Below are 24,810 nucleotides of genomic sequence, written 5' to 3' on the forward strand. Positions count from 1 at the left end.
TATGTATATACATTGTGTATGGGGGTGGGTTGGGCCATTTCTTTCGTCTGTTTCCTTGCACTACCTCACAAACGCGGGAGACAGTGACAAAGCAAAATAAATGAAATAATAAATATATATATATATATATATGTATATATATATATATATGTATATATATATATATATATATATATATATATATAAAAAAAAATATATATATATATATATATATATATATATTTTCTTTTTTTCTGTCTCCCACGTTTGCGAGGTAGCACAAGGAAACAGACGAAAGAAATGGCCCAACCCACCCCCATACACATGTATATACATACGTCCACACACGCAAATATACATACCTACACAGCTTTCCATGGTTTACCCCAGACGCTTCACATGCCTTGATTCAATCCACTGACAGCACGTCAACCCCGGTATACCACATCGCTCCAATTCACTCTATTCCTTGCCCTCCTTTCACCCTCCTGCATGTTCAGGCCCCGATCACACAAAATCTTTTTCACTCCATCTTTCCGCCTCCAATTTGGTCTCCCTCTTCTCCTCGTTCCCTCCACCTCCGACACATATATCCTCTTGGTCAATCTTTCCTCACTCATTCTCTCCATGTGCCCAAACCATTTCAAAACACCCTCTTCTGCTCTCTCAACCACGCTCTTTTTATTTCCACACATCTCTCTTACCCTTACGTTACTTACTCGATCAAACCACCTCACACCACACATTGTCCTCAAACATCTCATTTCCAGCACATCCATCCTCCTGCGCACAACTCTATCCATAGTCCACGCCTCGCAACCATACAACATTGTTGGAACCACTATTCCTTCAAACATACCCATTTTTGCTTTCCGAGATAATGTTCTCGACTTCCACACATTCTTCAAGGCCCCCAGAATTTTCGCCCCCTCCCCCACCCTATGATCCACTTCCGCTTCCATGTTTCCATCCGCTGCCAGATCCACTCCCAGATATCTAAAACACTTCACTTCCTCCAGTTTTTCTCCATTCAAACTCACCTCCCAATTGACTTGACCCTCAACCCTACTGTACCTAATAACCTTGCTCTTATTCACATTTACTCTTAACTTTCTTCTTTCACACACTTTACCAAACTCAGTCACCAGCTTCTGCAGTTTCTCACATGAATCAGCCACCAGCGCTGTATCATCAGCAAACAACAACTGACTCACTTCCCAAGCTCTCTCATCCCCAACAGACTTCATCCTTGCCCCTCTTTCCAAACCTCTTGCATTCACCTCCCTAACAACCCCATCCATAAACAAATTAAACAACCATGGAGACATCACACACCCCTGCCGCAAACCTACATTCACTGAGAACCAATCACTTTCCTCTCTTCCTACACGTACACATACCTTACATCCTCGATAAAAACTTTTCACTGCTTCTAACAACTTGTCTCCCACACCATATATTCTTAATACCTTCCACAGAGCATCTCTATCAACTCTATCATATGCCATCTCCAGATCCATAAATGCTACATACAAATCCATTTGCTTTTCTATGTATTTCTCACATACATTCTTCAAAGCAAACACCTGATCCACACATCCTCTACCACTTCTGAAACCACACTGCTCTTCCCCAATCTGATGCTCTGTACATGCCTTCACCCTCTCAATCAATACCCTCCCATACAATTTGCCAGGAATACTCAACAAACTTACACCTCTGTAATTTGAGCACTCACTCTTATCCCCTTTGCCTTTGTACAATGGCACTATGCACGCGTTCCGCCAATCCTCAGGCACCTCACCATGAGTCATACATACATTAAATAACCTTACCAACCAGTCAACAATACAGTCACCCTCTTTTTTGATAAATTCCACTGCAATACCATCCAAACCTGCTGCCTTGCCGGCTTTCATCTTCCGCAAAGCTTTTACTACCTCTTCTCTGTTTACCAAATCATTTTCCCTAACCCTCGCACTTTGCACACCACCTCGACCAAAACACCCTATATCTGCCACTCTATCATCAAACACATTCAACAAACCTTCAAAATACTCACTCCATCTCCTTCTCACATCACCACTACTTGTTATCACCTCCCCATTTGTGCCCTTCACTGAAGTTCCCATTTGCTCCCTTGTCTTACGCACTTTATTTACCTCCTTCCAGAACATTTTTTTATTCTCCCTAAAATTTAATGATACTCTCTCACCCCAACTCTCATTTGCCCTTTTTTTCACCTCTTGCACCTTTCTCTTGACCTCCTGTCTCTTTCTTTTATACGTCTCCCACTCAATTTCATTTTTTCCCTGCAAAAATCGTCCAAATGCCTCTCTCTTCTCTTTCACTAATACTCTTACTTCTTCATCCCACCACTCACTACCCTTTCTAATCAACCCACCTCCCACTCTTCTCATGCCACATATTTAGTCCTTGCAAGTGGTAGTACCAGCTTTTCTTGATTACCGTCATGATAACTGTGGAAATGAGAATGCCTTAGGCTGAGAAGGTGAAGAAGGAAGCAGAGGTAGCATTTGAGGAGTGTAGCGATGCTGCCCGTCAGGAGATCAAGCACTTTCAGCGACAACGTGTCCAAGAGATGCAAGATAGTGTGGAACAATATGCTGCTTGTCAGTTAACATCTGCCAGAACTACTCTCAAGACACTTTCTCAAGCACTCAATCAAATCAAAGTCATCAATTTATAGGCTTTGAAGCAATTTACCTTTCTGTCGAGATCACTGTCAGCCAAAATCATATCCTCCCATTACCACGTCAGAAAAATATGCAGTTATCTCTCGCAAACTACAACTGCAAATTTCTCATATCTCATCGTCATCATGTCAAGAAGGCTATGCAGCTCATGATTTTCCATCTATTGTCCAGTTTCAACTAAATAGTGATGGTGTCTGATGTGTAAGTTGACTGCCCTGAGTGGGCTGATTTAAAAGGCAGTGCTATCTACATCATCTCAATTTATGTGAAATCCATGTGGGTGGTGGATGATTGGAGATATAGTGCTAAATTTGTATGGGTTTTCGGAGAAGAGAGCATTGTGGTATGTGTACAACGGACCGACAACAGCAGTGTCTTTCATGCATGAGGAAAACGGGCCAAAGAGCAAGCCATGGTCACAGCTTAAGCGTCGCGTCATGAGAAGAACCATCATAATGGAGTTGCACAGACTGTGATCATCGCTGTGTTTACAAGAATGTTCTTCCGCCCACCAATGATGCTACTACGTTTGTGAATCAAGAACCATTGCAACACAAACCTCGCCAGGTGGTAGAGTGTCCCGCACTGTATCGAGACAGACTTCCCCAGAACTTTTTTAAAGGGGAAGTAAATGTTTATAGTTGTGTTACTGGAGTGATAAGTTTTCATACATGGTGCTCTGACAAGAAAATAGTGAAATTGGAAAAAATGTAGCTTAGACATTAAAGCTTATTCTTTTTTTTTCAAAGTGATAGAGATGGTAAGCAAAAAGGTGTTTTTCATGTACCCACATGTATCCAAGATATGGTTGTACTTTGTGTAATGAAGAAAATTGAGAAACATCATAAGCCACCTGATCCACACATCCTCTACCACTTCTGAAACCACACTGCTCTTCCCCAATCTGATGCTCTGTACATGCCTTCACCCTCTCAATCAACACCCTCCCATATAATTTACCAGGAATACTCAACAAACTTATACCTCTGTAATTTGAGCACTCACTCTTATCCCCTTTGCCTTTGTACAATGGCACTATGCACGCATTCCGCCAATCCTCAGGCACCTCACCATGAGTCATACATACATTAAATAACCTTACCAACCAGTCAACAATACAGTCACCCCCTTTTTTAATAAATTCCACTGCAATACCATCCAAACCTGCTGCCTTGCCGGCTTTCATCTTCCGCTTTGCTTTGTTTGAAGAATGTATGTGAGAAATACTTAGAAAAGCAAATGGATTTGTATGTAGCATTTATGGATCTGGAAAAGGCATATGATAGAGTTGATAGAGATGCTCTGTGGAAGGTATTAAGAATATATGGTGTGGGAGGAAAGTTGTTAGAAGCAGTGAAAAGTTTTTATCGAGGATGTAAGGCATGTGTACGTGTAGGAAGAGAGGAAAGTGATTGGTTCTCAGTGAATGTAGGTTTGCGGCAGGGGTGTGTGATGTCTCCATGGTTGTTTAATTTGTTTATGGATGGGGTTGTTAGGGAGGTAAATGCAAGAGTTTTGGAAAGAGGGGCAAGTATGAAGTCTGTTGGGGATGAGAGAGCTTGGGAAGTGAGTCAGTTGTTGTTCGCTGATGATACAGCGCTGGTGGCTGATTCATGTGAGAAACTGCAGAAGCTGGTGACTGAGTTTGGTAAAGTGTGTGGAAGAAGAAAGTTAAGAGTAAATGTGAATAAGAGCAAGGTTATTAGGTACAGTAGGGTTGAGGGTCAAGTCAATTGGGAGGTGAGTTTGAATGGAGAAAAACTGGAGGAAGTGAAGTGTTTTAGATATCTGGGAGTGGATCTGGCAGCGGATGGAACCATGGAAGCGGAAGTGGATCATAGGGTGGGGGAGGGGGCGAAAATTCTGGGGGCCTTGAAGAATGTGTGGAAGTCGAGAACATTATCTCGGAAAGCAAAAATGGCTATGTTTGAAGGAATAGTGGTTCCAACAATGTTGTATGGTTGCGAGGCGTGGGCTATGGATAGAGTTGTGTGCAGGAGGATGGATGTGCTGGAAATGAGATGTTTGAGGACAATGTGTGGTGTGAGGTGGTTTGATCGAGTGAGTAACGTAAGGGTAAGAGAGATGTGTGGAAATAAAAAGAGCGTGGTTGAGAGAGCAGAAGAGGGTGTTTTGAAGTGGTTTGGGCACATGGAGAGAATGAGTGAGGAAAGATTGACCAAGAGGATATATGTGTCGGAGGTGGAGGGAACGAGGAGAAGAGGGAGACCAAATTGGAGGTGGAAAGATGGAGTGAAAAAGATTTTGTGTGATCGGGGCCTGAACATGCAGGAGGGTGAAAGGAGGGCAAGGAATAGAGTGAATTGGAGCGATGTGGTATACCGGGGTTGACGTGCTGTCAGTGGATTGAATCAAGGCATGTGAAGCATATGGGGTAAACCATGGAAAGCTGTGTAGGTATGTATATTTGCGTGTGTGGATGTATGTATATACATGTGTATGGGGGGGGGGGTTGGGCCATTTCTTTCGTCTGTTTCCTTGCGCTACCTCGCAAACGCGGGAGACAGCGACAAAGTATAATAATAAAATAAATAATCATAAGCCAATATTCCTGTTTCATGATAAGAGAACTGGACCAGGCAGTATGATACAGTGGTTAAATTGATGAAAACTACTATTGACGTTTGTGTAAATAAATTATACATTTCCCTTTTCCATAGCCAGAGGTTGAACCATTATGTGACATTCATTTTTTTCATTTCATTTCAAGCTAGAAGTTTCAGTTTTCTAAATTATTTCTTACATTTTTCATATGTATATATATGTATGTGTGTGTATGTGTGCATATGTGAGTATGTATGTGTATATGTATATATATATGCATTATTTTTTTTATTATTATACTTTGTCGCTGTCTCCCGCGTTTGCGAGGTAGCGCAAGGAAACAGACGAAAGAAATGGCCCAACCCCCCCCCATACACATGTATATACATACATCCACACACGCAAATATACACACCTACACAGCTTTCCATGGTTTACCCCAGACGCTTCACATGCCTTGATTCAATCCACTGACAGCACGTCAACCCCGGTATACCACATCGCTCCAATTCACTCTATTCCTTGCCCTCCTTTCACCCTCCTGCATGTTCAGGCCCCGATCACACAAAATCTTTTTCACTCCATCTTTCCACCTCCAATTTGGTCTCCCTCTTCTCCTCGTTCCCTCCACCTCCGACACATATATCCTCTTGGTCAATCTTTCCTCACTCATTCTCTCCATGTGCCCAAACCACTTCAAAACACCCTCTTCTGCTCTCTCAACCACGCTCTTTTTATTTCCACACATCTCTCTTACCCTTACGTTACTCACTCGATCAAACCACCTCACACCACACATTGTCCTCAAACATCTCATTTCCAGCACATCCATCCTCCTGCGCACAACTCTATCCATAGCCCACGCCTCGCAACCATACAACATTGTTGGAACCACTATTCATTCAAACATACCCATTTTTGCTTTCCGAGATAATGTTCTCGACTTCCACACATTCTTCAAGGCCCCCAGAATTTTCGCCCCCTCCCCCACCCTATGATCCACTTCCGCTTCCATGGTTCCATCCGCTGCCAGATCCACTCCCAGATATCTAAAACAATTCACTTCCTCCAGCTTTTCTCCATTCAAACTCACCTCCCAATTGACTTGACCCTCAACCCTACTGTACCTAATAACCTTGCTCTTATTCACATTTACTCTTAACTTTCTTCTTCCACACACTTTACCAAACTCAGTCACCAGCTTCTGCAGTTTCTCACATGAATCAGCCACCAGCGCTGTATCATCAGCGAACAACTGATACTTCCCAAACTCTCTCATCCACAACAGACTGCATGCTTGCCCCTCTTTCCAAAACTTTTGCATTCACCTCCCTAACAACCCCATCCATAAACAAATTGAACAACCATGGAGACATCACACACCCCTGCCGCAAACCTACATTCACTGAGAACCAATCACTTTCCTCTCTTCCTACACGTACACATGCCTTACATCCTCGATAAAAACTTTTCACTGCTTCTAACAACTTGCCTCCCACACCATATATTCTTAATACCTTCCACAGAGCATCTCTCTCAACTCTATCATACGCCTTCTCCAGATCCATAAATGCTACATACAAATCCATTTGCTTTTCTAAGTATTTCTCACATACATTCTCCAAAGCAAACAACTGATCCACACATCCTCTACCACTTCTGAAACCACACTGCTCTTTCCCAATCTGATGCTCTGTAAATGCCTTCACCCTCTCAATCAATACCCTCCCATATAATTTACCAGGAATACTCAACAAACTTATACCTCTGTAATTTGAGCACTTACTCTTATCCCCTTTGCCTTTGTACAATGGCACTATGCAAGCATTATGCCAATCCTCAGGCACCTCACCATGAATTATACATACATCAAATAACCTTACCAACCAGTCAACAATACAATCACCCCCTTTTTCAATAAATTCCACTGCAATACCATCCAAACCTGCTGCTTTGCCAGCTTTCATCTTCCGCAAAGCTTTTACTACCTCTTCTCTGTTTACCCTATCACAGTTTATACAGATCACAGAGCATTGTTAAGCATTTTTCAACGACAAGATCCGACAGGAAAGTTTCAGAGATGGTTTCTAACTGTACAAGCCTTTGACCCAGGTTTTTGTTTTGTTTCGGGCTCATAAAATGTAGTTGCAGACGTGCTTACCAGCTGAGAGGGTGAAGTCATTGGAGACAATAGCCCCATAGATTTTGATATAGAGGTTGAGACAGCATCAATGGGATGACCCAGTTTGGGGTCCTGTCATAATATTCCTAGAGGGTATAAGATCTTTCTTGGATGTTAAGGCACTTGTTCCAGTCAGAGAATTATATTTAGCACAGGGAGTCTTGTGCAGGGACACAAAATTAGGAGTACCCACCCGTGTTGTCAAACAAACAATAATTCCAACAGCATTAGTACAAGAATTTCTTGAAGGAGGCACATGATTCACCCAAGGCCACACACCCAGGGACAGATAGATGCTATAAGCAAACTCGTTTGAGGTATTTTTGGCCAAGAATGCAAAAAACATTAAAGATCATATTTTGAGGTGCCAACTCTGTAACACACACAAAAGAAGTCCCCTACCCTGCAAACTGTGATGAAATATCCTGTACCTTCATACCCATGGGAAAGACTTCATATGGACATATTAGGAGGTTTTCCTAGTTCCATGACAGGCTACAAATACATTTTATTAATTATTGATGCCTTCACAAGATATTGTGAATTAGTCCCAATTCAAAATGAAGATGCAGCCACAGTCACTAAGACGTTCAAGAAACATATCTTAGACACACATAATGCACCGAAGATTTTAGTCACAGATAATGGAGGGGAATTTAACAACTCATTATTAGAAGTTGTATAACATAAGTAAATGTAATATAATGGCACATCACCCAGCCTCGAATGGCCTGGCAGAAAGGTTAAATCATAAAATCCTGAGAAAAAGTTCACTGAAAGTTTAGATTAATCAATCAGTGAACTAAAGAATCTTACATAATGGGCAAAAAGAAACTACAGAATCATATACTAAAGCTGGTGAATAACAAACTAAATAATCATGATGGATATTGAGTAGGATAAAAGAATGCTGTACAGTATGGTATATGAATTCTACCTGCCATGCTAACATACATTCGAGATCCAACCAGTTGGTCAAAATAGAACTTAGGCATATGTCAGGGAGCATTTGTATATAGAGCATTAAAGGGACGGCCTTGATCAGGGCCTCAGTTGCCTATGCCATCTCAGTTAACATAAAGAGAAAATTAAAAATGTCTGAGTTGTCATACAGTGGCAGTGATGTATGTTCAAATGACATATCATGGCTGAGATGGATGATCAAGTGTCATACAGGGGCTGAGATGGATGTTCAACTGTCATACTGTGGCTGAGATGGATGTTCAAATGAAATATTGTGACTGAGGTGGATTTTCAAATGTCTTACTGTGGATGAGATGGATGATCAAATGTCAAACAGTGGCTGGGATGGATGATCAAATGTTATACAATAAACAAGATGATCAAATGTCATATGGTGGCTGAGATGGATAATCATATGTCACACAGAGAATGGGATACATGATCATATGTCATATAAAGGCTGAGATGGATGATTAAATGCCATACAGTGGCTGTGATGTATGTTCAAATGACATATTGTGGCTAAGATGGATGATCAAATGTCTTATTGTGGCTGAGATGTATGTTCAAATTTCATACAGTGGCTGAGATGTATGATCACATGACACTGTAGCAATGGATGATCAAATGTCTTATTGTGGCTGAGATGGATGTTCAAATGACATACTGTGGCTGAGATGGATGATGAAATGTCTTACTGTGGCCGAGATGGATGTTCAAATGTCATACAGTGGCTGAGATGGATGATGAAATGTCATATTGTGGCTGAGATGGATGATCAAATGTAATACAGAGACTGAAATGGATGATCAGTTGTCATACAGAGGCTAGTATGGAGGATGTTATACAGATAGTGGCTGAGATGGATGATTAACTGTCAAATAATGGCTGAAATCCTTAAGTAAATACCAAGAAGGTATAGATACAAAATATAGAAACTAAGAGTACTCCAACAGTTCTTCCTCTCCTTCATATAACTGAGCTGAAAACAAGTTCTCTAGATAAAATGATGCATATAAAACATGATTTTACAAAAAAAAAAAAAAAAAATTGACAGAAAACTTCAGTTCTTAATATATGGATGGAGTAACACTATGTGCACATCTCAAATAGAGTGGGCTGATCAACACTGTGGACAAAAGTACTTAGGAAATTGTGAACATTACGAAACCTATATAATTTCAGCTGCAGCCTCCTACTGACATGAATCAAAAGAACAGAATCATTAGAACATGCTTAACCCTTTTGAAGACCGAAGTTTCTTTACATAAAGATTCAGCAAATTGATGAAATTTGAGAGTAAGTTGGGAGTGCAGTCATGGACCTAAACAAAAGACATAAATACATATTAGTAGCTACACATCTTGATGTGTGTAAATAAAGCTAATATTTGTGTGTTCTTGACATCAACTCAAAATGACAAGAGGGACAATTCAGTATAAATAAATATACATGAAAACAATACATTTATGTAATACAAACCATTAAACTGATATACAGAAACTGATGGAGATCTCAGGATTATTCAGTTACTTAAGCATGGTGAGTAGGAGAACCAAGGTCAGACAGGAAGACAATAAATGAAGAGTAGGAGCATACATTTATAAGATGTGCAGAGAGCTGAGGCAATTTGAAACATTCTGTCCTTCTCAGCCAAACACAAAGCTGAAGAGTAAGATAGGAATAATCCAAGGTAAAAATCATACAGGAGATAACAAAAGTGAAGCTAGTTACTACATAACACTAATGTTTTTTATTTTTTTATTTTGCTTTGTCGCTGTCTCCCGCATTTGCGAGGTAGCGCAAGGAAACAGACGAAAGAAATGGCCCAACCCACCCCCATACACATGTATATACATACACGTCCACACACGCAGAAATACATACCTACACATCTCAACGTACACATATATATACACACACAGACACATACATATATACCCATGCACACAATTCACACTGTCTGCCTTTATTCATTTCCATCGCCACCTCGCCACACATGGAATACCATCCCCCTCCCCCCTCATGTGTGTGAGGTAGCGCTAGGAAAAGACAACAAAGGCCCCATTCGTTCACACTCAGTCTCTAGCTGTCATGCAATAATGCCCAAAACCACAGCTCCCTTTCCACATCCAGGCCCCACACTACTTTCCATGGTTTACCCCAGACGCTTCACATGCCCTGATTCAATCCACTGACAGCACGTCAACCCCGGTATACCACATTGATCCAATTCACTCTAATCCTTGCCCGCCTTTCACCCTCCTGCATGTTCAGGCCCCGATCACTCAAAATCTCCCTCACTCCATCCTTCCACCTCCAATTTGGTCTCCCACTTCTCCTCGTTCCCTCCACCTCCGACACTTATATCCTCTTGGTCAATCTTTCCTCACTCATTCTCTCCATGTGCCCAAACCATTGATACTAATGTATCAAGGGAAAAAGTGATATGCATGAAGTCTGAGGAGCAAAAAAAAGATGTAAGGCCTACAGCTCAGTATGTGAAAATTGAGAAAGTAATAAACATAAGCCTGAGTCACAATGGGTAGAATGGAATTAAAGTCAATTCTCAAGCAGACTGATGAAGAGAAAGTGATACCTAAAGTCTTGTAATTCTAAATGGGTTAATGTCAGACATGGTAGACAAAAATTAAGAATAAGCAACAATGATGACAGACTACAACATGAGTACTATACCTGGAATCAGAGAATGATCTCAATGGTGACCTGTCTCTCTCCCCACCATCAAGGGGTCCTGATGGCCAGCTTGGTCTCTGTTCAAGTGCTGATAAAGATGGTCTTCGATTCTCTTCATGGCCAATCCTCACATTTCGGTCCCGACTTAACTGGTTAAGAGAGTCTTGAACCTAAGCACAATAAGAAAAATTAGAGCTGATGAATCTTGCCATTTGCAATGATGGATTTCTATTCCAGAGTTAGCACAGTAATTACACACTAAATCACAATTTTAGGTGAATGTTGAACAAGATACTACTAAGTTTAGTTCACTAGACAAATTAACATCACATAACTCCCCATATGCCTCAATGCTCCAGTTCTTTTCATCTAATGCATACCTCTCACCCTTCTGAATATTCTGGCCCCAGTACCCCAAGCCTTTCTTACTCCATCCATCCATCAATTTCCTCCCCCCTCTCAAACTTTGATCACCTGGTCTTCCTACAGCAGCCTTTATACTGACTCTACATGATATCAGGACTGCTTTACCAACTGGGATATTAATAATATGGTGTACGTCAACTTGGTTGGGATGAAGACCTTTTTTTTCCTTATTTCTTTTACACTGAAGGCTTTAGTTACAAATAAAAATCACTTCTACTTGATCTCTATCCCTAAATCATTGTTTGACCACTCTTGTTCATATGCATGTCAGATTAGATAGAGATTATGTTGGTAAATAAAACTCCTCTCTTCTCCGGAATCCCACTTTGCCTTTAATTCTGCTTGGAACTGCTATAAAGCTGTTCCTCATTGTATGGAGGTTGAGTGTTTGCAGGTGCAAGGTAGCTGCTAATTGTTCTGCAAGTCTTGTTTTGTGTAGTTTTAAATTTTGCTACATTTGCTTTTAAATAGGGAAGATGACCATAAGGCATAATTTAGGGTGCAGCAAATGAACTGTTGGCACGGTAAGCTCTAGGATTCTTTTCCTCATCCAACCCTATCATATGCTTTCTCCAGATCCACAAATGCCACTGACAAATCCTATTTCTTTAAGTATTTATTACACACAGTTTTCAAAGCACACATTCTCTATCAATCATGATCCCACATTGTTCCTCCCCAACATGACACTGTGCATGTCACCACCCTCTCAGTCACCACTCCCATGAAACTTACCAGCCACACTCTACAAACATACATTTGTAACTAGACCATTCACTTTTGTCTCTCTTGTCTTTCTAAAATGGCACTTAACAGGCATTTCAACAATCCTGTGACACCTCAAATGATCCATACATACACAGAAAATCCAAGCTAACCAATCAATAACACAGTTACCCTTTTCTAAAGAATTTCAACTGCCAACCACTTCATTTTACATAGGGCTTTCATAACCTCATCACTTTAAATCAAACCATCTACCATGACTCTCTCATCTAACATGACTCCATGTCTTAAACACCTCCTTATCTGCTACTGTATCATCAAGTACATTTAACGGTCCCTCAAAATACTCACTCTGTCTCCTCTTCAACCCATCTCTGCTTGCTATAACTTCCCAAGCCGCCTGCTTAATTGATGCTCCAATTGTTTTATTGTATTTTCACACTATTAAACTCCTTCCAAACATTTCCTTATTCTCCACAAAGTTTGTTGATTCTAACTCATCCTAATTCTCATTTGTACTCTTTTTCAGCCCTTGCACCTTCCTCTTGACCTCTGTTGCTTACTCTCATACATGTCTTAATCACACGCAATTCTTTCCTGCAAGTAATGCCCATATAGCTCACTTTTTTCTTTCACCAGCAATGTTACTTCCTCATTCTCCCACTCAATGCCCTTATTCACAAGTCCACTTCCTACTATCTGCAAGCCACCCACTTCTCCAAATGTATGCAGTGCTTTTCTAAATACTTCCCATTCCTTGCCCATTCCCCTAGCTTCCTTTACTCTCAACTTTTGCCATTCTCTACACTCAATCTCTCCTTTCACCTCTTCACATTAGCTTCTTTTTCAAGCTTACTCATGGTCATCACCATCTTCCCATCCATATCACTTCCTCTTTTCCTAAAGACTCTACAAACCTTCACCACTGCCTCCACCAACTAGCCATCAGACATCCTATCAGCTGCTCCTGAGCACATTCACACCAAGAAGTCTTTCCTCTGGATGCCTATCAATAAGTATATAATACTTTTGCATAGTAAAATAATCTTTTCAAATAATGGATGTGATTTCCAATGGTTTATCAACAAAATTAAACTGGGAAAGAAACCTGTCTTTGCTGCTCCAATCCTGAGTTGTATGGTACACTAGTGTCTGTTACTGCCATCATACCTGCAAATGGAAAATGTACTTCAAAGGTGAGGTGAGATATGACTGTACAACAAAGATATTACACCTTCATACTAAATGTTTCAGTAATGATATATTCATAGGTGCTGAGTGAGTTCAGTGACAATGATATTCAAAATTTGTTGTGTTATATATTTTAAAACAAAAGAATCCTGATTGTATGGTTATTCAAAGTATCATATCTGTGACCCTATTCCATATATAAAGCAGAATTCTGTAAGGTTAGCAATGAGGTTTAGACTGAGCTTCAAACTCTATCTGAAGAACTAAGCATTAAGTAAAAGTAAAGTCCAGTACTATAAGAGTTCTTAAAATTCAAAGAATGACCGTCATGTATAATACAAACATGAAGTTTATTTGATAATGATTTATGTCCAGGTGCCAATTCCAGACCCAATGCTACCACGTACCAAGCCAGAATGTAAATTGTCATCATCTGTTCCATGTGTCCAGTTTATGTTAAAGACACGAAGTCATTTGTTCAAATTCTGATCGCCTACATACTCAGTCCAGTATATATCCTCAAACTCTATCACACTGTTCTACTAGTTTAATAAAAACAGCAATATATGTACTAAAAGGGGACCAAGACATAAAAGAAAAGTAATGTAATGTATTTTGCTTCCAAGGCAAAGTAAATCAAGAAGTGTTATCAAATTAAGCTTTAAGTCCTACTGTTATCATCCTTCCTTCTTCTTCACCTTAGTTACATTCTTCAGTTAATACCAAAATTAATTCAGTGAACAAGATCCAAGCAAAATGCCTTCATCATGTAAAAGAGTAATTCAAACATACTATGTGAATCACAACATTAACTCATATATTATTATCTTGGAGGTAATAAAAGCAAATTTGGAAGATTGTAAAACTTTTCATAGTGATACCCAGTGAGCCATGAGAGAATATCTTGGACTGATTCTTGAGGGTTAGAAATCAACTAACTCCCTGCCTTTTGATGAGATGAAAGACTCTCACCCCTTGAAGACCACCTACTGTATTTCATAATAGCAGCCTAAATCTCATTCAGGGTTCATCTTCTATCCAATCAGCAACCTCCACTTAATGATAACATCATTATCCCTTGGCCCTTCATACAACATAATTTTCATTACATAGAAGCCAACCAACAAGATGTCATATCTGATTTGACTTTTTTTTTTCAGTAAAAAAAAAGGGGATGGAATATTTGTGGGACACTGTCTAGAAGAGATAGGGATTTTCACAATTCAGGAAATACACTTCTCTTCACAGGAGACTTGTCCTGCAAGTGGATCAGAGAAAAAAACAGTATTATAAAAACCATCCTTCGGCACAAAAGACTCAGTCTGCCCTACTGATGGCAACCACAATTATACTACGTTCATTCACTCATCTAGAATATAGTATCATTAATACATATGCTGCAGGGCTGCTGAAAACCTCTATTAGTGAGAATATTTCAAAAGAAGATAAATAATGTGCAAAAGACAAGAGAACAAATGGGAAATTCAGTGACGGGGCAAAATGAGAAGTGATAAGAAGTGAAAACAGGAAGTGATGAAGTGAGGAGAACAAGTGAGTACTCTGAACGACTCTTAAATGTGCTTGATAGACTGGCAGATGTAGAGTGTTTGGGTCAGGGTGATATGTGAAGCAAGAGAATCAGGGAGAGCGGTTTGGAGAAGAAAGAAAAAGAAGTGAAAACCTTGCGTAAATTGAAATGTAGCAAGGCAGCTGGAGTGGATTGTATTTGCAGTTGTATTTATTAAGACTGGGGAAACAGTGTTGTTGATTGGTTGGTAAGGATTTTTAATGGATGTATGGATCATGGTGAGGTGCCAGAAGACTGGCAGAATGCATGTATATCATGTCATGTGTAATGCACCGAAACCACAGCTCCCTTTCCACATCCAGGCCCCACAAAACTTTCCATGGTTTACCCCAGACACTTCACATGTCCTCGTTCAGTCCATTGACAGCACGTCGACCCCAGTGAACAACATCGTGCCAATTCACTCTATTCCTTGCACACCTTTCACCCTCCTGTATATTCAGGCCTCAATCACTCAAAATCTTTTCACTCCTTCCTTCCACCTCCAATTTGGTCTCCTGCTTCTCCTTGTTCCCTCCACCTCCAACACATATATCCTCTTGGTAAAATTCTTTCCTCACTCATTCTCTCCAGGGCCCAAACCTTTAAAAACAAATGTATCAAGGGAAAAAGTGATATCATGAAGTCTGAGGAGAAAAAAAAAAGATGTAAGGCCTACAGCTCAGTATGTGAAAATTGAGAAAGAAAATAAACATAAGCCTGAGCCCAAAAAGGGGTTAGAATGGAATTAAAGTCAATTCTCAAGCAGACTGATGAAGAGAAATTTATACCTAAAGTCTTGTAATTCAAAAAAGGGGTTTAATGCCCAGCATGGTAGACAAAAATTAAGAATAAGCAACAATGTTTGACAGACTACAACAGAGTACTATACCTGGAATCAGAGAATGATCTCAATGGTGACCTGTCTCTCTCCCCACCATAAAGGGGGTCCTGAGGGCCCACTTGGGTCTCTGTTCAAGTGCTGATAAAGAGGTTTTCGTTTCCCTCTTCATGGCCAATCCCCCCCCAAATTTCGCCCCAAACTTAACTGGTTAAGGGGAGTTTTTGAACCTAAGCAAAAATAAAAAAATTAGAGCTATAAAATTTTGGGCCATTTGCAATGATGGTTTTTCTTTTCCCAGAGTTAGCACAGTAATTACACACTAAATCACAATTTTGGGTGAATGTTGAAAAAAAGAAACAAACTAATTTTAAAGTTCACTAGACAAATTAACATCACATAACCCCCATATCCCTCAATGCTCCATTTTCTTTTCATCTAATCCCTACCTCTCCCCCTTCTGAATATTCTGGCCCCAGTCCCCCAAAGGGCCTTTCTTACTCCATCCACCCCATCAATTTCCCCCCCCCTCTAAAACCCTTTAAATCACCTGGTTTTCCCCTAAAGCAGCCTTTATACTGACCTACATGATATCAGGACTGTTTTTCCCAACTGGGATATTAATAATAAGATGTAGCGTCCAACTTGGTTGGGATGAAGACCTTTTTTTTTTCCTTATTTCTTTTACACTAAAGGGCTTTAGTTACAAATAAAAATCATTTTCTACTTGATCTCTATCCCTAAATCATTGTTTGACCACTCTTTTTCCCTATGCATGTCAGATTAGAAAGGATTTGTTGGTAAATAAAACCCCCTCTCTTCCCCGGGAAATCCCACTTTGCCTTTAATTCTGTTTGGGGAACTGCTATAAAGCTGTTCCTCATTGTATGGAGGTTGAGTGTTTGCAGGTGCAAGGTAGCTGCTAATTGTTCTGAAAAGTCTTGTTTTGTGTATTTTAAATTTTGCAACATTTGCTTTTAAATAGGGAAGATGACCATAAGGCAAATTTAGGGTGCAGCAAATGAACTGTTGGAAACGGAAAGCCTGGGAAATTTTTTTCCCTCTTCCAACCCTATCATATGCTTTCTCCAGATCCACAAATGCCACTAAAAAAACCCCTATTTCTTTAAGTATTTATTACACACAGTTTTCAAAGCACACATTCTCTATCAATCAGATCCCCCCATTTTTCCCCCCCCAACCCTGACACTGTGCATTCACCACCCTCTCAGTCCCCACTCCCATAAAAACTTACCAGCCACACTCTACAAACATACATTTGTAACTGCCCCTTCACTTTTGTCTCTCTTGCCCTTTCTAAAATGGAAAACTTAACGCATTTTTAACAATCCTGTGACACCTCAAATGATCCATTCCAAAACACAGAAAATCCCAAACTAACCAATCAATAACACAGTTTTTCCCTTTTCTAAAGAATTTCAACTGCCCAAACCCCCTTCATTTTTCATAGGGCTTTCATAACCTCAACTCACACATCTACACAAAATCCACACCCTAAACACTCAACTAACATACTTATTTAACAAACATAGCCAGTCAATGGGCGATATACTCTCTATCTCTAGGGGCGCGAAGTCTGGGGAAACACACACACTCCGCATCGGGCTTATGGGGATATAATCATATCTTCACATGTGAGAGTATATATCTTATATATATTATCTAGCGAGGACCCAGGAATACAAGGAGAGGGCTGTGAAGTGGGGGGGGGGGGGGGGGGGGGGGGGGAGACACACACAAATAGAGGGGGTTGTGTGATAATTGGGGTTGGTTTGGGATATATTTTTTAGAAGGATATATGAGAGGTATGTGTAGAGTTGGAGGTTTATTTGGGGGTGGAGGTCATACCACAACACAATTATAATTTGGGGGGGGGGGGGGGGGGGGGGTTGGGGGTAGTAGGGGGATAAAGATAGGAGAGGTAATAGGGGAGGTATATATTTATGGTATGTTGATATAATTGGAGGGAAAGGATTTTTGGAAATGTTTATATAGGGGGTATGGATGAATGAATTGGTAGTGAAGATTGAAAAATATTGAAATGTTGATATTGTAATATAGTATTGAGATTAATACATATAGAATTTTTTTGATTATGTTATTATTTTCTGAAATGAAGTTGAAAGTAAAATTATTAATTTAAATCGACAAAATGTTGGAATTGCTATAAATATTCTCTCATTCCACACTATTCACTTGAGATATGTTGAAAGATAAGATTGGTCATCACAGCTTCCCATCCATATAAAAATTACAGCTTTTACGATAGAACTAAATAACCTTCCACAAATGCCATCCACCAACTAGCCATCAGAAATAAATCAGCTGGCTCCTGAGCACATTCACACCAAGAAATCTTTCCTCCTTTGGGTGCCTATCAATAAGTAATAATACTTTTTCATAGTTAAAAAAATCTTTTTAAATAATGGATGTGATTTTCCCAAAGGTTTATCAACAAAATTTTAAAATGGGGAAAAAACCTGTCTTTGCTGCTCCAATCCTGAGTTGTATGGTACACTAGTGTCTGTTACTGCCATCATACCTGCAAATGGAAAATGTACTTCAAAGGTGAGGTGAGATATGACTGTACAACAAAGATATTACACCTTCATACTAAATGTTTCAGTAATGATATATTCATAGGTGCTGAGTGAGTTCAGTGACAATGATATTCAAAATTTGTTGTGTTATATATTTTAAAACAAAAGAATCCTGATTGTATGGTTATTCAAAGTATCATATCTGTGACCCTATTCCATATATAAAGCAGAATTCTGTAAGGTTAGCAATGAGGTTTAGACTGAGCTTCAAACTCTATCTGAAGAACTAAGCATTAAGTAAAAGTAAAGTCCAGTACTATAAGAGTTCTTAAAATTCAAAGAATGACCGTCATGTATAATACAAACATGAAGTTTATTTGATAATGATTTATGTCCAGGTGCCAATTCCAGACCCAATGCTACCACGTACCAAGCCAGAATGTAAATTGTCATCATCTGTTCCATGTGTCCAGTTTATGTTAAAGACACGAAGTCATTTGTTCAAATTCTGATCGCCTACATACTCAGTCCAGTATATATCCTCAAACTCTATCACACTGTTCTACTAGTTTAATAAAAACAGCAATATATGTACTAAAAGGGGACCAAGACATAAAAGAAAAGTAATGTAATGTATTTTGCTTCCAAGGCAAAGTAAATCAAGAAGTGTTATCAAATTAAGCTTTAAGTCCTACTGTTATCATCCTTCCTTCTTCTTCACCTTAGTTACATTCTTCAGTTAATACCAAAATTAATTCAGTGAACAAGATCCAAGCAAAATGCCTTCATCATGTAAAAGAGTAATTCAAACATACTATGTGAATCACAACATTAACTCATATATTATTATCTTGGAGGTAATAAAAGCAAATTTGGAAGATTGTAAAACTTTTCATAGTGATACCCAGTGAGCCATGAGAGAATATCTTGGACTGATTCTTGAGGGTTAGAAATCAACTAACTCCCTGCCTTTTGATGAGATGAAAGACTCTCACCCCTTGAAGACCACCTACTGTATTTCATAATAGCAGCCTAAATCTCATTCAGGGTTCATCTTCTATCCAATTAGCAACCTCCACTTAATGATAACATCATTATCCCTTGGCCCTTCATACAACATAATTTTCATTACATAGAAGCCAACCAACAAGATGTCACATTTGATTTGACTTTTTTTTTTCAGTAAAAAAAAGGGGATGGAATATTTGTGGGACACTGTCTAGAAGAGATAGGGATTTTCACAATTCAGGAAATACACTTCTCTTCACAGGAGACTTGTCCTGCAAGTGGATCAGAGAAAAAAACAGTATTATAAAAACCATCCTTCGGCACAAAAGACTCAGTCTGCCCTACTGATGGCAACCACAATTATACTACGTTCATTCACTCATCTAGAATATAGTATCATTAATACATATGCTGCAGGGCTGCTGAAAACCTCTATTAGTGAGAATATTTCAAAAGAAGATAAATAATGTGCAAAAGACAAGAGAACAAATGGGAAATTCAGTGACGGGGCAAAATGAGAAGTGATAAGAAGTGAAAACAGGAAGTGATGAAGTGAGGAGAACAAGTGAGTACTCTGAACGACTCTTAAATGTGCTTGATAGACTGGCAGATGTAGAGTGTTTGGGTCAGGGTGATATGTGAAGCAAGAGAATCAGGGAGAGCGGTTTGGAGAAGAAAGAAAAAGAAGTGAAAACCTTGCGTAAATTGAAATGTAGCAAGGCAGCTGGAGTGGATTGTATTTGCAGTTGTATTTATTAAGACTGGGGAAACAGTGTTGTTGATTGGTTGGTAAGGATTTTTAATGGATGTATGGATCATGGTGAGGTGCCAGAAGACTGGCAGAATGCATGTATATCATGTCATGTGTAATGCACCGAAACCACAGCTCCCTTTCCACATCCAGGCCCCACAAAACTTTCCATGGTTTACCCCAGACACTTCACATGTCCTCGTTCAGTCCATTGACAGCACGTCGACCCCAGTGAACAACATCGTGCCAATTCACTCTATTCCTTGCACACCTTTCACCCTCCTGTATATTCAGGCCTCAATCACTCAAAATCTTTTCACTCCTTCCTTCCACCTCCAATTTGGTCTCCTGCTTCTCCTTGTTCCCTCCACCTCCAACACATATATCCTCTTCATCAATCTCTCCTCACTCATTCTCTCCATATGTCCAAACCATTTCAACACACCCTTTTCTGCTCTCTCAACCACACTCTTTTTATTACCACACATCTCTCTTACCCTTACATAACTTACTCGATCAAACCACCTCACACCACATATTGTCTTCAAACATTTCATTTCCAACACATTCACCCTCCTCTGAACAACCCTATCTATAGCCTATGCCTCGCAACCAAATAACATTGTTGAAACCACTATTCCTTCAAATATGCCCATTTTTGCTCTCTGAGATAATGTTCTCTCTTTCTTCTTCAACACTCCCAGAACCTTCGCCCCCTCCCTCACTCTGTGACTCCCTTCCACTTCCATGTTTCCATCTGCTATTAAGTCCACTCCCGGAAATCTAAAACACTCCACTTCCGCCATTTTTTCTCCATTCAAACTTACATCCCAATTAACTTGTTCCTCATAACCTTGCTCTTATTCACATCTATTCTCAACTTTCTCCTTTCACGTACTTTTCCAAACTCAGTTACCAACTTCTGCAGTTTCTCACATGAATCAGCCACCAGCGCTGTATCATCAGTGAACAACAACTGACTCACTTCCCAAGCCCTCTAATCCACAACAGACTGCATACTTGCCTCTCTCTCAAAAACTCCTGCATTCATCTCCCTAACCACCCCATCCATAAACAAATTAAACAACCATGGAGACATCATACATCCCTGCTGCAAACCAACATTCACTGAAAACCAATCACTTTCCTCTCTCCCTACTCGCATACATGCCTTACATCCTTGGTAAAAACTTTTCACTGCTACTAGCAACTTAACTCCCACACCATATATTCTTAAAATCTTCCACAAGGCATCTCTATCAACCCTAATATATGCCCTCTCCAGATCCATCAATGCTGCATACAAATCCGTCTGTTTTTCTAAGTATTTCTCACATAAATTCTTGAAAGCAAACACCTTTTCCACATATCCTCTACCACTTCTGAAACCACACTGCTCTTCCCCAATCCGATCCTCTCTACTTGCCTTTAACCTCTCAATCAATACCTTCCCATATGATTTCCCAGGAATACTCAAAAAACTTATGCCTCTGTAACTTGAACACTCACCTTTATCCCCTTTGCCTTTGTACAATGGGACTCTGCATGCATCCTGCCATTCCTCAGGCACTTTACCATGATCCATACACATACTGAATATCCTCACCAACCAATCAACAACACAGTCACCCCCTTTTTTAATGAATTCCACAGCAATACCATCCAAACCCACCGCCTTGCTGGACTTCTTATCTATATAGTTCCATTGCTATATAGATCCTTGCTGTGGTTACAAGAATGTTCTTCCGCCCACCAGTGATGCTACAACGTTTGTGAATCAAGAACCATTGCAACACAAACCTCGCCAGGTGGTAGAGTGTCTTGCAGTGTATCGAGACAGATTTCCCCAGAACTTTTTTAAAGGGGAAGTAAATGCTTATAGTTGTGTTACTGGAGTGATAGTTTTCATACATGGTGCTTTGACGAGAAAATAGTGAAATTGGAAAAAAAATGTAGCTTAGACATTGAAGCTTATTGATACAGTGGTTAAATTGATGAGAACTACTATTGACGTTTGTGTAAATAAATTATACATTTCCCTTTTCCATAGCCAGAGGTTGAACCATTATGTGACATTCATTTTCTCATTTCATTTCAAGCTAGAAGTTTCAGTTTTCTAAATTATTTCTTACTTTTTTCATATGTATATATATGTATATGTGTGTGTGTGTATATATGTGCGTGTGTATGTGTATGTATATATATATGTATATATATATATATTATCCCTGGGGATAGGGGTGAAAGAATACTTCCCACGCATTCCTCGCGTGTCGTAGAAGGCGACTAGAGGGGACGGGAGCGGGGGGCCAGAAATCCTCCCCTCCTTGTATCTTTTAACTTTCTAAGATGGAAAACAGAAGAAGGAGTCACGCGAGGAGTGCTCATCCTCCTCGAAGGCTCAGACTGGGGTGTCTAAATGTGTGTGGATGTAACCAAGATGTGAAAAAAAGAGAGATAGGTAGTATGTTTGAGGAAAGGAACCTGGATGTTTTGGCTCTGAGTGAAACAAAGCTCAAGGGTAAAGGGGAAGAGTGGTTTGGGAATGTCTTGGGAGTAAAGTCAGGGGTTAGTGAGAGGACAAGAGCAAGAGAAGGAGTAGCAGTACTCCTGAAACAGGAGTTGTGGGAGTATGTGATAGAATGTAAGAAAGTAAATTCTCGATTAATATGGGTAAAACTGAAAGTTGATGGAGAGAGATGGGTGATTATTGGTGCATATGCACCTGGGCATGAGAAGAAAGACGATGTGAGGCAAGTGTTTTGGGAGCAGCTGAATGAGTGTGTTAGTGGTTTTGATGCACGAGACCGGGTTATAGTGATGGGTGATTTGAATGCAAAGGTGAGTAATGTGGCAGTTGAGGGAATAATTGGTATACATGGGGTGTTCAGTGTTGTAAATGGAAATGGTGAAGAGCTTGTAGATTTATGTGCTGAAAAAGGACTGGTGATTGGGAATACCTGGTTTAAAAAGCAAGATATACAAAAGGAAACGTATGCAAGTAGGAGAGATGGCCAGAGAGCATTATTGGATTACGTGTTAATTGACAGGCACGCGAAAGAGAGACTTTTGGATGTTAATGTGCTGAGAGGTGCAACTGGAGGGATGTCTGATCATTATCTTGTGGAGGCTAAGGTGAAGATTTGTATGGGTTTTCAGAAAAGAAGAGTGAATGTTGGGGTGAAGAGGGTGGTGAGAGTAAGTGAGCTTGGGAAGGAAACTTGTGTGAGGAAGTACCAGGAGAGACTGAGTACAGAATGGAAAAAGGTGAGAACAATGGAAGTAAGGGGAGTGGGGGAGGAATGGGATGTATTTACGGAATCAGTGATGGATTGCGCAAAAGATGCTTGTGGCATGAGAAGAGTGGGAGGTGGGTTGATTAGAAAGGGTAGTGAGTGGTGGGATGAAGAAGTAAGAGTATTAGTGAAAGAGAAGAGAGAGGCATTTGGACGATTTTTGCAGGGAAAAAATGCAATTGAGTGGGAGATGTATAAAAGAAAGAGACAGGAGGTCAAGAGAAAGGTGCAAGAGGTGAAAAAGAGGGCAAATGAGAGTTGGGGTGAGAGAGTATCATTAAATTTTAGGGAGAATAAAAAGATGTTTTGGAAGGAGGTAAATAAAGTGCGTAAGACAAGGGAGCAAATGGGAACTTCAGTGAAGGGCGCAAATGGGGAGGTGATAACAAGTAGTGGTGATGTGAGAAGGAGATGGAGAGAGTATTTTGAAGGTTTGTTGAATGTGTTTGATGATAGAGTGGCAAATATAGGGTGTTTTGGTCGAGGTGGTGTGCAAAGTGAGAGGGTTAGGGAAAATGATTTGGTAAACAGAGAAGAGGTAGTAAAAGCTTTGCGGAAGATGAAAGCCGGCAAGGCAGCAGGTTTTGATGGTATTGCAGTGGAATTTATTAAAAAAGGGGGTGACTGTATTGTTGAGTGGTTGGTAAGGTTATTTAATGTATGTATGACTCATGGTGAGGTGCCTGAGGATTGGCGGAATGCGTGCATAGTGCCATTGTACAAAGGCAAAGGGGATAAGAGTGAGTGCTCAAATTACAGAGGTATAAGTTTGTTGAGTATTCCTGGTAAATTATATGGGAGGGCATTGATTGAGAGGGTGAAGGCATGTACAGAGCATCAGATTGGGGAAGAGCAGTGTGGTTTCAGAAGTGGTAGAGGATGTGTGGATCAGGTGTTTGCTTTGAAGAATGTATGTGAGAAATACTTAGAAAAGCAAATGGATTTGTATGTAGCATTTATGGATCTGGAGAAGGCATATGATAGAGTTGATAGAGATGCTCTGTGGAAGGTATTAAGAATATATGGTGTGGGAGGCAAGTTGTTAGAAGCAGTGAAAAGTTTTATCGAGGATGTAAGGTATGTGTACGTGTAGGAAGAGAGGAAAGTGACTGGTTCTCAGTGAATGTAGGTTTGCGGCAGGGGTGTGTGATGTCTCCATGGTTGTTTAATTTGTTTATGGATGGGGTTGTTAGGGAGGTGAATGCAAGAGTTTTGGAAAGAGGGGCAAGTGTGAAGTCTGTTGGGGATGAGAGAGCTTGGGAAGTGAGTCAGTTGTTGTTTGCTGATGATACAGCGCTGGTGGCTGATTCATGTGAGAAACTGCAAAAGCTGGTGACTGA

At 40.1% G+C, this 24,810-nt stretch overlaps 1 protein-coding gene across 5 annotated transcripts in view; it reads right to left on the reverse strand.

Moving 5' to 3' along the window:
- The window catches only part of LOC139751988 (uncharacterized), a 381,942-nt gene that overhangs the window by 77,233 nt on the left and 279,899 nt on the right, over positions 1-24,810 (reverse strand). For all 5 annotated transcript variants that reach the window (XM_071667739.1, XM_071667742.1, XM_071667740.1 and 2 more), the window contains 2 exons: positions 13,364-13,425; positions 11,104-11,273 (listed from right to left, as the gene is read on the reverse strand). In XM_071667739.1, the coding sequence (XP_071523840.1) occupies positions 11,104-11,273; positions 13,364-13,425 (232 nt within the window). The remainder of the gene's footprint in view (positions 1-11,103; positions 11,274-13,363; positions 13,426-24,810) is intronic.

This window comes from Panulirus ornatus, chromosome 12, assembly GCF_036320965.1.
Source record: "Panulirus ornatus isolate Po-2019 chromosome 12, ASM3632096v1, whole genome shotgun sequence".
NCBI lineage: Eukaryota > Metazoa > Arthropoda > Malacostraca > Decapoda > Palinuridae > Panulirus > Panulirus ornatus.